Below are 14,030 nucleotides of genomic sequence, written 5' to 3' on the forward strand. Positions count from 1 at the left end.
CCTCCAGTGGTCATCTTGTCATTTAGGGCACTTTTTGGGGCCCTATTCATGGAAAAACAGGGTCCAGGAAAAGTGCCCTAAATTCTCGCTAAAAACGCATATTTTTTTTCCATTATCGGCGAAAGGCGCCTATCTCTGATCGGCCGATAACCACGCCCCAGTTCCGCCTTCACCACGCCTTTGACACGCCCCCATCAACTTTGTCCGCATCCGCGACGGAGTGCAGTTGAAAACGTCCAAATTCGACTTTCGATTATACCGCTTTATTCGTTTTTGTGAGATAAACGTCTATCTCCCGATTTGGGTCGCAATATAGGCGTTTTTCTTTTTCAATTATAAGCTGGATAGTGTCAAACACATTCTGAAATCCAGATACAAAGTCCCTCATGAGAGTCATGGGATAGGAGCAGTGAAAGTGGTTAAGGAAAACAGAGAAGTGCTGAATCATTCATTTTCTCACTGAAGAAAACTGAATAGTGACATACCCCAGGAATCTGTACTGGGACTGGTATGTTTTAACACATTTATAAATGGAAATGGGAAAAAGTTGAAAGGTAACCAAATTTGCAGATGACAAAATTATTCAAAGCAGTTAAATCACATGTGGATTTAGAGAAACTGCAGAACCACTTTGCAAGACACAGCATCCAGGTAGCTGATGAAATCTAATGTGGACAAGTAAGTACTGCACAAAGGAAAGAATAAATCAAACTTTATACAGTCCTGACTCCAAATTAGGAGCCACCAACCACAAAAAAGGATCTTGGTGTAATCATGGACATTACGTTGAAATTCTTGGCTCAGTGTGCATTGGCGGCAGCCACAAAACAAAAAAGAATGTTTGGAATTACAAGAATTACATAACATCAGGAAATGCTAGGAAGGTAAAGTTCCTAGATGAAATAAATGACTGCTTCGTGGAGCTGCTGGTTCAGGAACTGACAACAGGGGAAGCTGTTTAGATTTGGTCCTTAGTGGAATGCAGGACTTGGTGTGTGAGGTAATGCTGTTGGGGCTGCTTGACAATAGTGATCATAACATATCTGAGTTCACAACTGAAGTGAAGACACTAAGGAAATCTACTACGTCAGCAGTTCATTTCTGAAAGGGCAGCTTTGACAAAATGAGGAGAATGGTAAAAAATGCTGGGTTATTGAACAACTACAGCCCTCCATACGCAGAGGAGATTTTAGATGCTTTTTGCTTCGTACAGAGCAGAAGTGGATATTTTTACTGTATTCCTATGAACCTGCAAGTGTGGAGTGGAAGAAGTTTTACTGATTTGTTAAATGATCACCTGTGAAATGGTTATTGATTGGTGAAAAAAAAAAATCAGGTGATTTTTTTTTTTTTTTTCAAATTCCTTATAACACCACATCACTTGTCAGGAGGCCATTTTGAATTACGTTTTTGGCAGCATTATGAGTTTGTGAAGAGTATTTTTGTTAAACTGTCTTTCTGGCTAAGCTATACAACACTTCATTAAGGATTTTTTTTGGTTTTTGGATTTGCAGTGATTTCCCTGGTGTAGCAAGAGTGAAACAGGGCTTCTGTTGGGAATCTACTGCTATTTATTGACAGTGTGTTTTGGAGCAACGCCAGGGTTTTGAGAAATCTTGGATACCTGGAAGGAGAAGAAACTGTCGACTGAGGTGACTATTTCAAGCATCCCCAGAAGTGCTTCTTTAACAAGTATTTTTGTGTTTAAACTATGAGAAACTGTTTGAAATTTTTGAAAAACTGTTTCTTTTTCAAAAAAGGACATTGAAAATGAAAATGAAATGAAAAATTAAATAAGGCAAGTTGGGAATTGTTTTGGGACATAGGGATGCTACTGGAGTTTTTCTAACCACTGATGTGTTCCTTGAGCAAGCATTCGTATCAATTTGGAGCTTCTTTTTCAAGGTTAACCAAAGTCTCTTCCCCAATACTCTCCCATTTCCAGTCTGTTGTTTTCTTGGTATTTCTGAATATGTTTTGGTAGTTGTAATTTAGAACATTCAACTGGAGAGATGCCAGTGCCAGAAATGGTATTTAATGCTGATGAGTCAGAGAAACTAAAACAAATCTCTGTAAATCTCTGTAAATCTGGAAGATGTAATGGGGCAATCTGACAAATTGAAGAGTAGCAAATTGCCTGGACCGGATGGTATACATCCCAGAGTACTGATAGAATTGAAAAATGAACATATAGAGCTATTGTTAGTAATATGCAATTTATCTTTAAAATCAGGCATGGTATGAGAAGACTGGAGGGTGGCCAATGTAACACCAATTTTTAAAAAGAGTTCCAGAGGTGATCCGGGAAATTATAGATTGTGAGCCTGATGTTGGTGCTGGGCAAAATGGTAGAGACTAAAGAACAAAATTACAGAGCATATACATAAGCATGGATTAATGAGACAAAGCCAACGTGGATTTAGTGAAGGGAAATCTTGCCATCTACTACATTTCTTTGAAGGGGTGAATAAACATGTAGATAATGGTGAGCCGGTCGATACTGTGTATCTGGATTTTCAAAAGGCATTTGACAAAGTAGCTCATGAAAAACTCCAGAGAAAATTGGAGAGACATAGGATAGGAGGTAGTATTCTATTGTGGATTAAAAACTGGTTAAAAGATAGACAACAGAGAGTAGGGTTAAATGGTCAGTATTCTCATTGGAGAAGGGTAGATAGTGGGGCTCTCCAGGGGTTTGTGCTAGGACCGCTACTTTTTTTTTTTTTTTTTCTTTTTCCAATAATTTTTATTGATAAACGACAGAATAAACATTACTTCCTTAATTCAAAGTGGACATTTGAATATTTCCTTTTTGATATACAATTCTTATATTTCTCTCACTTTAAACATTCTCTTTTGTCCATCATCTATAAATCTGTAAATAAACATTGACAAACTTTAATTTTAATTTTAATTTTCCATTTCTCCCCCCCCCCCACCCCCACCCCCCCCCCACCCTCCCATCAAGCGCCTATTACTAACTCACTTGGGTCATTGCTCTGATATGTGTCCAAAGTTCATCTTGCCTGTTATAAATTCCCAAACGTTTATCAGTTAATTTCTCCATCTCCTCAATTAGGGAAAGTTTTAGAATCCAGTCCTGCTCTGTTGGTGCCACTTGCTGTTTCCACAGCCGAGCAATAACACTCTTTGCAGCTGTCAAGCTCATCCTCTTCAGACGTCTTTGCCATTTGACTCCTCGTCTGTTCCCCAGGCCCAGCAGGCACCATTGAGGCTCACACAAAAAGTTCTTGCCTGTATGGGCAGTTATCTTTGCAGTTATAGATTGCCAATACATTTGTAATTTCCCGCAGGACCACCAGATATGCAAAAAAGTTCCCACATCCGTTAAACATCTCCAACAATACTGGGAAGCCCCTGGAAACATCATATGTAGTCTATATGGGGTAAAATACCATCTCGAGAGTACCTTGAAGGCATTTTCTTTCAATAACACACATGTTGATGCCTTGTTGACCTCCAGGATAATGGCCTTCCATTCATGAACTGTCAATTCCTTTTCCAAATCTCTTTCCCATCTAGTCATATACAAACATTTTTCAAAACTCCCTCCCCTTATAAATTTATACAACCGGGATATGACTCCCTTCATTGTTCCCAGTGAGCCCCACATATTTTCTAGTACTTCATAGTCCTCCGGATCATTTCTTAACCATCCTTGTGTGTAAATGTAATGTTGGACCTGTAAGTAGAAGAATCTGTCCCTATCCAAAACCCCATAGTCTTCCTTGAGTTCTGTGAACAATCTCATTTTCCCATCCTCCAATACATCTCGAAACCTCAATATGCCCCTCTCAGCCCACCTCTTTGCTACCGGATTTCCCCACCCCACTCTAAAAGTGGGTTCCCCCCGAATATAAGCGTATGTAGATGTTTTCCTAGTTTTCCAGAAGCGTGTCCTAAGGGAACCCCATAGTGTCAACAAGTGCCCAACAAACGGATTGGTAGTAAGCCTGCCAATAGTAGGGTAGGCTGAAGATGCCCATATTACTGACTGCAGATTATGTTGCTGCACCATCTCCTGGTCCATGTGTGCCACCACTGACCATTTCTCCTGACCCCACATGGATATAAGTTTCAATTGTGCTGCCCAGTAATACCATTCAAGGTTTGGAACCCCTCTCCCACCTAACTCTGTCGCTCGCCAGAGCAGCTTCCTACTAAGCCTGGGAGCCTTGCCCCCCCAAACAAACTTCACTATAGCTTGCTGTAGGGATCTCAGCTCCTTTCCAGGGATTGCTACCGGTAATGTTTGAAACAAAAACAAAAGTCTGGGCAATACATTCATCCTAACCGATGCTATCCTTCCCCACCATGACAGCCACTTTCCCGTCCAGCCCTCCATGTCTTTACGTATTTGCCGGAATAACGGTATATAATTTAGCTGATATATCTGAGAAATCTGAGCAGGTATTTGGACTCCTAAATATTTAATATTATCCCTCCTTAATTTAAAAGGAAAGTTTCGAGAAATCTCCTCCATCCTAGGTTGTGCTATAGACACCCCAATCATTTCAGACTTATCATGGTTTATCTTAAAGCCCGAAAGCCTACCAAACTCCTCCAGCTCTGCCATCAATATGGGAAGATGCAGTCCCGGGTTGTTTACAAAAAATAATACATCATCAGCAAATAATGCCAATTTATGTTCAAAGCCACCTATCATTATTCCTGGAATGTCAACCGATTCACGCACCCTCTGAGCTAAGGGCTCAATCGAGAGAGCGAACAGCAACGGTGACAGCGGACACCCCTGTCTGGTACCCCGTTCAATCTGGAAAACAGATGTATATCCCCCATTTACTTTAATTCTTGCCACAGGTTTCTCGTATAATCGTTTTATCCATCCTATCAACCCCTGGCCAAACCCCAGATGTTCCAGAACTTCCCATAAATAAGGCCAGTCCACCCTGTCAAACGCTTTATCGGCGTCCGTACTCAAAAGGGCCACTGGAATCCCCCTCTGTTGGGCTGCCCACATAACATGTAAGGTGCGTCTAATATTATCCGCCACCTGCCGCCCCATGACAAACCCAGATTGATCAGTATGAATCAGAGAAGGCAGGACCTTTCCTAACCTATCAGCTACTACTTTAGATAAGATCTTAACATCTAGATTTATTAACGAGATGGGGCGATAGGAGGCACACACCGCCGGATCTTTTCCTGGTTTCAAAAGCAAGGATATCCCCGCTTCATGCATACTCCCCGGCAATGATTGGCCAGCCAAGCATGCATTCCCAACCCTCAGCAACAAGGGCCCCACCTCCCCCACAAATGTCTTATAAAACCTAGCAGAATACCCATCCAGGCCGGGCGCCTTTCCTCCTTGGAGACCCTTAATCACCCTTTGGATCTCTTCAAGACGAAATGGGGCCTCTAAATGTTTACGTTCCAAACTTGATAACCTTGGGAGATGCAGCTTTCCTAAACCCCTCCTGATTTCTTCCCCCCCTACCCCCCTCTCACTGCTGTATAACTTCTGATAGAATTTTTCAAACTGATCCCTTATTTCTCCATCTCTATAGTACATCTTATCGCCCGCCCCTTTTATTTTTGTTATTGTGTGGCTCCTTTGTCTATGCCTCAAAAGATGAGCCAACATCCGTCCAGATTTATTTCCGAATTCATAAAACTTCTGTTGGAGTTTCGTATGCAAAAACTCCACGTGTTCTACCTGCAATTTCTCTAGTCCTGCTCTACACTGTCTTAATTCTTCCAGGACTATCCCAGAACGTCCCTCCTGGTGACAACATTCTAATTTCGCTAATCGTGCCCGTAGGTCCAACTCCCTCTTTTCCCGTTGCCTCTTTTTCCGTGCTCCCCATTTAATGAAGTGACCCCTCACCACAGCCTTTAGGGCATCCCACAATGTGCCATCCAAAACCTCGCCAGTGTCATTCACCAACATATAATTCTGAATGACCTGGCGAATGTCATCCCGCACCCTACTATCCCCAAGAATCAATTCATTTAATCTCCAAAAGAGTTGGCGCCTTTCCTCTGTCAAACCCTTGAGCTCAAGCTCTACGGGGGCATGGTCAGAAGTAGAGATGGACCCTATATGTGAATCAACCACCTGATCCCACAACTGGCGGCTACACCATACCATATCAATTCTTGTGTAAGTATTCTGAGAATGAGAAAAGAAGGTATAGGACCGCTGGCTTGGGTGTCTCAGCCTCCATACATCCACTAAATCTAAATCAGAGACAAGTGATTTTAACTGTGTACAGTGTGCTGAGGACTTATCAATCAGCCCCTTTGAATGATCCATTGATGTCATGCTGGTATTAAAGTCCCCACCCAGGATCATCCCCCCTTTCTGGAACTGGAAGAGCTCCTTACCTATCCGAGTAAAAAATTCTCCTTGTCCCGAGTTGGGGGCATATATATTTACTATGGTCACCTCCTTACCATACAGCTGACCCCTAATCGCCAGGCACCTTCCCAAAGTATCCCTATATACTTCTTCTATAACTAGTGGGATGTGTCTACGGATGTAAATCACTAATCCTCCCACCTTGCCCCCTCTAGCATCACAGTGTGAGATACAGTCACTATACCCCCTATGTTTAAGTAGGTGTACATCCCTCTTTTGAATGTGTGTTTCCTGCAATAATATAATATCCCATTTAAGTTTCTGCAATTCCCTATGTATCAAATTTCTCTTCTGTGGAGAGTTCATACCATTAACATTCCATGACCCAATGTGTAGACCCTTGATCCCCTTCCCTCCCCCCCCTCTCCCCCCCTGCTGGGCTGAGCCAGTAGCCGCCAGCCAATAGTAATGAGGAAATCACTCCCCGCCGGAGCTCATCACCCTCTTCCCCACAACAACATTTCCCAGACCCCTCCCCCCATATTTCACAAATTGTTTAACTCCCAGAACCTGTTCAAACAATAAATAGACATCCTATAACAACTCCAGTACAATCCCCACAACTGCAGACCCTATTTTCTTTAACAATACCCCATGAAACCCATGAGGTAGCTGAAATCCTGTATATCTCTTGCGTCCATTCAGGGTACTTTAATCTCTGTTGATAGCTGTGAAGTATCCTCTCTTCGTGGGCGCACTCTGTGCCAAGATGACTCTTTTTTTATCTTTGCTGACATACTTGATCTCCCCTCCGAAGCTGCCGGAGGCAGGTTTGTATATCCCAGCTCTGTGAGAACCTTCCAAGCCTCTCCCAGCGTAACCACTCGTCTGGTGATACCTTCCGCTGTAAACTGGAGGCCAAATGGGAAGATACATCTATATCTGAAATTAGACTGCTGGAGATATGTAGTCAAGTCTTTAAATTCTCTACGCCTCTGAAGAGTTCCCAGCGCTAAGTCTTGAAACACCAAAATTTTGTTATTATCCCAGAGTAACTCACCCTGGGATCTGGCTTTCTTCCATATCTTGTCTTTGATAGTATAGTCTTTGAAGCATACAACAATGTCCCTAGGTTGCTGGTCTCTCCTGGGCCCCAGACTTCGATGTACCCGATCAAATCTTATTTCAGATTCCTCCATATTGGTCAGCCCCTCATTATTTATGTCCAATATTCTGGCACAAATTTCACGAATCACCTGTGCACAGTCTTTGTTCTGGTCTGTTTCTGGGACCCCTTTAAATCTCAAATTATTCCTTCTGGAGCGATTTTCCAGATCCTCCACCTCTAATTGCAATTTTGCTTTTTCAGCTTGCACGATCGTGAGAGCAGTGCGCAGGTCCTCCATTTCTCCCTCCACGTGCTCCAGCCCTTCTTCCACCTGCTCCACCCTTCCTCCAATCTCTCTCACCTCTTTTTGGATGTCTGTGACCGCCTCCCGGATAGTTTTCCGGACCGCCGACATTTCAGCCTTTAAGGCTTTAAACCACCTCGCTACCTCCTGTTTAGTCAGCTCGGTATCACTTTCCAGATGATCCGCTGGGTCCTCCGTTTCGGAGCCAGAATCCGCGGCGGCCATTTTGTTTTTAACTTTCTGCTGGGAGCGGCTCGTGTTCGCCGCCTCGTTTTTCTGTGTCGCGGCGAACTTGAATTTTTCCAGCCGTTTTCGTGTCGCCATTACTTCTCTGTATCTTTCGCCTCAAAACCGCCGATCTCGGGGGTTAGGGAACCAGGAAATAGCGCAAGTTTCTTCGCTGCCCCGACGGAGCTCTGGATTCAGGCTTCCATCCCCGACGGTGACGTCACTTCCTCTCTCAGGACCGCTACTTTTTAACATATTTATAAATGATCTAGACATGGGTGTAACTACGTCTAGCTCCATCCCTAGCCGCCTTCAAATCCGGGCTAAAGGCCTACCTGTTTGATGCTGCTTTTGACTCCTAACTTGTCACTTGCTCGTAACCTTTATCTTGTCTTCCTCTCTTCAATAGTCCCTTTCCCTATGTGTCCTTCTGTTTGTCCTACCCTTATCCTTATTGGTCCTGTCTGTCTGTCCTGATTTAGATTGTAAGCTCTTTTGAGCAGGGACTGTCTTTTCTTCATGTTCAATTGTAAAGCGCTGCATACGACTGGTAGCGCTATAGAAATGATTTATAGTAGTAGTAGTAACTAGTGAGGTAATTAAATTTGCTGGAGAAACACAGTTATTCAAAGTTGTTAAACTACAAGAGGATTGTGAAAAATTGCAAGAGGACCCAACGGCAGATGACGTTTCACGTTAAGTGCAAAGTGATGCATGTGGGAAAGGGGAACCCAAATTATAACTACATGATGCAAGGTTCCACATTAGGAGTCACCCCCCAGGAAAAGGATCTAGATGTCATCGTTGTTGATATGTTGAAACTGTCTACTCAGTGTGCAGGCGCAGCTAAGAAATAGGAAAGGAATGGAAAACAAAAATGAGAATCTTATAATGCTTCTGAATCGCTCCATGGTGCGATCACACATCAAATAGTGTGTGTAATTCTGGTCACCGCATCTCAAAAAAAATATAGCGAAATTAGAAAAGGTACAAAGGTGACGAAAATGATAAAAGGGCTGGGATGACTTCCCTAGGAGGAAAGGCTAAAGCATCTAGGGCTCTTCAGCTTGGAGAAGAGAAAGCAGAGGGGAGATGTGATAGAGGTCTATAAAATACTGAGCAGACTGGAACAGGAAGATGTGAATCGCTTGTTTACTCTTTCCAATAATACTAAGAATAGGGGGCATATAATGAAGCTACTAAGTAGTAAATTTAAAACAAACCAGAGAAAATATTTCTTCACTCAAAGTGTAATTAAACGCTGGAATTCGTTGCCAGAGAAAAAGCTGTTAGCTTAGCAGGGCTTAAAAAAGGTTTGGCTAATTTCCTAAAATAAAAGTTCATAAGCCATTATTAAGATGGATTTGGGGAAAACCCGCTGCTTATTTCTAGGATAAGCAGCATAAAATTTGTTTTAATGTTCTGGGATCTTGCCAGGTACTTGTGACTTGGATTGGCCACTGTTGGAAACAGGATACTGGGCTTGATGGACCTTTGGCCTGTCCCAATATGGCAACCGTTATGTTACGTACCTCCACACTTAGATGGGGAGCCCATGTATTGAACATCAAATCACAAGGGAGATGGATGCGCCAAGAGCAGGCTTTGCACATCAATGAGCAATTTTTTCTGCCCTTTGCACCTTCAAACCTTGGCTCAAGTACAAAACTGCCCTCGTACCTATAAACAATCAAGTTGTCTTGTTTTATGTCAGCAAACAAGGAGGTTGGATCCCTGTGCCTCTGCCTGAAACCTGGCCACCATGATCCCCACCTCAATAATGGTAACCTACCTGTTGAAGGATCACAACATTGTGTACTCTCAGTTGAAAGCTCAATCCCCATGAATAGATTCTCAATTCTTTGGTTGCTTCTACCATCTTCCAGTGTTGGGGTCAGCCAGACATGGACCTATTTCACTGAAGGAAAATGCAAAATGTCCAGACCCTTGCACTCTCCTCCATGACATGTTTCAGCTATCCTGGAGCTGAAGTTCGTGCTATGCTTTTCCTCCATTTCCATTAATTGCCCAAGTTCTCCCGAAGATTGGTGCAAGTCATCTTCAATGCCACTTGCTGGCACACCATAGATTTGGTTCTCATGCCTCCTCTCTCTTCCGATCGATAAACCAATTCTTTTGGTGCACCAACCTGCCCTGCTAACTCAGCATCAAAGGAAGTTCCTGCACCCCAGCCTACAGAGTCTCTCGACAGCATGGACTTTCATAAGCTGGATTCCTGCTCTTTACGAAGTTCAGAACACACTCCTTTTATGCAAGAAAGACTTCTATTCTGAGATCCTATCAATGTAAATAGACTCATTTGTCACACTGGGCGCCCTCCTGCCACCTCAACCCTACAATCTGCCTAGTGCCATATGTCCTTTCACACCTTCTCTACCTATCAGATTTTGTACTGAAAATGTCATCAGTGCAGTTCCACCTCTCAGGTATTGTAGCCTACCATGACCCACTGGATGGCGGAGCCCTATTCACGCACCTCTGGGCCTCCCCCCCCCCCAGTCTCCTGCTTCATGAGGGCCTTACTGAATGTTAGACCCTCCACTCAAGATCCACTGCAGGTGTGGGATATTAACACTGTTTGGCTTGGCTAATGAGCACAATATTTGAGTCCGTGGACCAGTCTTCCCTCAAACACCTTACCTGGAAAACGTTTCCTCCTCGCTATCACCTTTGCCAGAAAAGGTTGTGAACTCCATCTTAGTTAGATAACTAAGATCGAGTTCACAGCCTGCCCTACACCTAGTTCTTCCCAAATCAGGTGAGCTTATGATCTTCTTTTCTCCAAAGTTGTTTCTAAGTTCCATCTCAACCAATCTATCACACTCCCAATCTTTTTACCACCACCTCATACATCATCAGTAAAGAAAACCCTACACACATTGGATTGCAAATGGCCCTCCTCCGCTACCTGCAAGAGACTGTGACTTTATGGCAGACTTCACAGCTTCTAGTCATGTTCAAACCCAAACAACCCAGGTTTACCTGCAGTGAAGTACATAAATCTGCCTGGATGTCAGACTGTACTGCATTCTGCTATCAGCAAGCTGAGACGTCCCTGCAAAACAAGGTGGGTGTCCACCATCTCAGAGCCACAGCAACCTTAAACATACTTCCCTGTTATAGCAACCTGGTCCTTCCTCACACCTTCAACCACTACAACTTAGACTACAACTCATCTACTAATACTGCATTTGGTCAAGCTGTTATCATTAACAGTGTCCATCCACCCTAGAACCATCATTCTCCCGAGCTGCACAAACGCAATCCACAACAGTCACCCTCAGCTTAGTGCATTTCCACTGCAGAGAAAGCAGAGTTGCTTACTTATAACAGGAGCTCTACATAGACACAGAAACATAGAAAACGATGGCAGATAAAGACCCTACAGTCTATCAAGTCCAGTCAGCATTTATTTAAACCACGGCCTCTATCCGGGTACTCAGCAACCTGCCAGGAGTTATCCAGGTATCACCGCTAGCTACCTGATTAACTCAGGACAGCTGTGCCCAGTTAATTCCTGGTTCTGCCCTGACTCCGCCCCCAGACTGTCCTGGATTTTAGCAGAAGTATTCAGTAGCTGAATACCCTGTGTGGACCTAGTCAGTGCTAACTACCCAGGTAGGAGCTCTTTCTACCTACTTAACTAGCACTGGATATTAATCCCTCAGTTATTTCTCACCTTACTCCCTTTGTCACTAGAGGAATTTGCCCACCTGTACTGCCATGGCTGCATACATCATTTCCATTCTCACCTTATTCCCTGTGCCAGCACAGCAGATCCCAAGGGCCATAGCAGCTCCGTAGCGCACATGAGGGTTGTAGCTCTCCGAGAGCAGGGAAACTACACTCGGACACTGTTCTGGGGTCCTGCAAAGGAGAAAAACAATGTTCTTGTTACACTAAATTCTATTTTGTCACTGTTCTCAACAATGCTGTGTTACTTGAACTTCTAGCATTTCTGAATCCCTTTCTCCAATTCACTCATTTGTCAACTGATGGTCCATTTCTTGGCCCAGAAATTCAACAGATCAAGTGGTTTAACAAAACAGGGTAAATCCGTCTCTTGAAAATCAGCAGTGAATTACATTTTAATTTATTTATATGTCACATTTATAAAATAAAACAACCTAACAAAAACACGACGATACAAATCATCAACACAGCATAAAATACATAAAACATATAATAGACCACATTGCATCAAATATCCACATGAAACAACCATGTAACTCAACCTTATCCAACTTCTTAGAGCAATAGAGAGAGGGGGCTCTCATTCTCAGATATAACACACAGTGGGCCTGATTTTCGAAAGAGATCGCCGGCCATCTTCTGACACAAATCAGGAGATGGCCGGTGATCTCCTGAAGTCGGCCAAATCGGTATAATCGAAAGCCAATTTTGGCCGGCTTCAACTGCGTTCCGTCGCGGGGCCGGCGAAAGTTCAAGGGGGCGTCGGCATGATAGCGGGGACGGGACGGGGGCGTGCGTTGAGATGGCTGGATTCGCCCAATAATGGAAAAAAGAAAGTCGGCCTTCACGAGAATTTGGTCTGCTTTATTTGGACCCTTTTTTTCAGGTCCAAGTCCCAAAAAAGTGCCCAAACTGACCAGATGACCACCGGAGGGAATCGGGGATCACCTCCCCTGACTCCCCCAGTGGTCACTAACCCCCTCCCTCCCTCAAAAAAACAACTTTAAAAACTTTTTTTTGCCAGCCTCAAATGTCATACCCAGCTCCCTGACAGCAGTATGCAGGTCCTGGAGCAGTTTTTGGTGGGTGCAGTGCACTTCAGGCAGGTGGACCCAGGCCCCCCCCCCCCCCCACCTGTTACACTTGTGGTGGTAAATGGGAGCCCTCCAACCCCCTCCCCCAAACCCACTGTACCCACATGTAGGTACCCCCCCTTCACCCATAAGGGCTATGGTAATGGTGTAGAGTTGTAGGAAGTGGGTTTGGGGGGGGCTCAGCACCCAAGGTAAGGGAGCTATGCACCTGGGAGCTATTTTAATTTTTTTTTTTAATTTTTAGAAGTGCCCCCTAGGGTGCCCGGTTGGTGTCCTGGCATGTGAAGGGGAACAGTGCACTACGAATCCTGGCCCCTCCCATGACCAACTGCCTTGGATTTGGTCAGGTTTGAGATTGCTGGCTTCGGTTTTCATTATGGGCAAAAACCGAGGCCGACCATCTCAAACTCGGTCATCTCTGACATTTGGGCGGCCCCAACCGTATTATCAAAAAAAAAGATGGCCGGCCATCTTTTTTGAAAATACGGTTGGCTCTACCCCTTCGCGGTGCCGTACTTGGAGATGGCTGGCGCTGTTCGATTGTGTCACATTCACATCAACAATCTTGTAATTCCTCCACAATCTGAATGCTACGAAGAACTATTGGGTTTATACATATTTGTGAGCAACATTGCTGAAGGGTTAGAAGGAAAAGTTTGCCTTTTTGCTGATGACACCATGATTTGTAACAGAGTGGACTCCCTGGAGGGAGTGGACAACATGAGAAGAGATCTACAAAAATTGGAAGAATGGTTGAATGCTTGGCAGTTAAATTTAATGCGAAGAACTGCAAAGTGATGCACTTGGTATATAGAAATCCGGAAGATCAGTATGTGCTAGGGGTGAGAGACTTCACACACAGATCAGGAGAGAAACTTTGGAAGGGATAATGTCTCAGGATCTCAAGGTGGAGAAACAATGTGACAAGGTGGTGGCTGTTGCCCAAGAATGAAAGGCTGCATAGAGATGCATAACCAGCAGAAGAAAGGCGGTGTTGATGCCCCTCTACAAGTCACTGGTGAGGGCTCCACATGGAGTAATGTGTCCAGTTTTAGGAGGCTGTATCTCTTCAAGGACATAAAGACTTAAAGTGGTTCAGAGGAAGGTGACGTTTGTTCAACAAGACTTATGAGAAGAGACTGGAGGACTTGAATATGTATACACTAGAGAAAAGCAGAGAGGGAGAGAGGTGATATGATACAGACTTAAGTACTTGAAAGGTATTAATACAGAAAAAGA

General features: G+C 43.9%; 1 protein-coding gene across 1 annotated transcript in view; it reads right to left on the reverse strand.

The window, feature by feature from the left end:
• Nucleotides 1-14,030, reverse strand: part of PSMD1 (proteasome 26S subunit, non-ATPase 1) — a 188,651-nt gene that overhangs the window by 55,914 nt on the left and 118,707 nt on the right. The window contains exon 17 of the mRNA XM_030215782.1: nucleotides 11,757-11,871. Within this exon, the coding sequence (XP_030071642.1) occupies nucleotides 11,757-11,871 (115 nt within the window). The remainder of the gene's footprint in view (nucleotides 1-11,756; nucleotides 11,872-14,030) is intronic.

The sequence above is a fragment of the Microcaecilia unicolor genome, chromosome 10 (genome assembly GCF_901765095.1).
Source record: "Microcaecilia unicolor chromosome 10, aMicUni1.1, whole genome shotgun sequence".
NCBI lineage: Eukaryota > Metazoa > Chordata > Amphibia > Gymnophiona > Siphonopidae > Microcaecilia > Microcaecilia unicolor.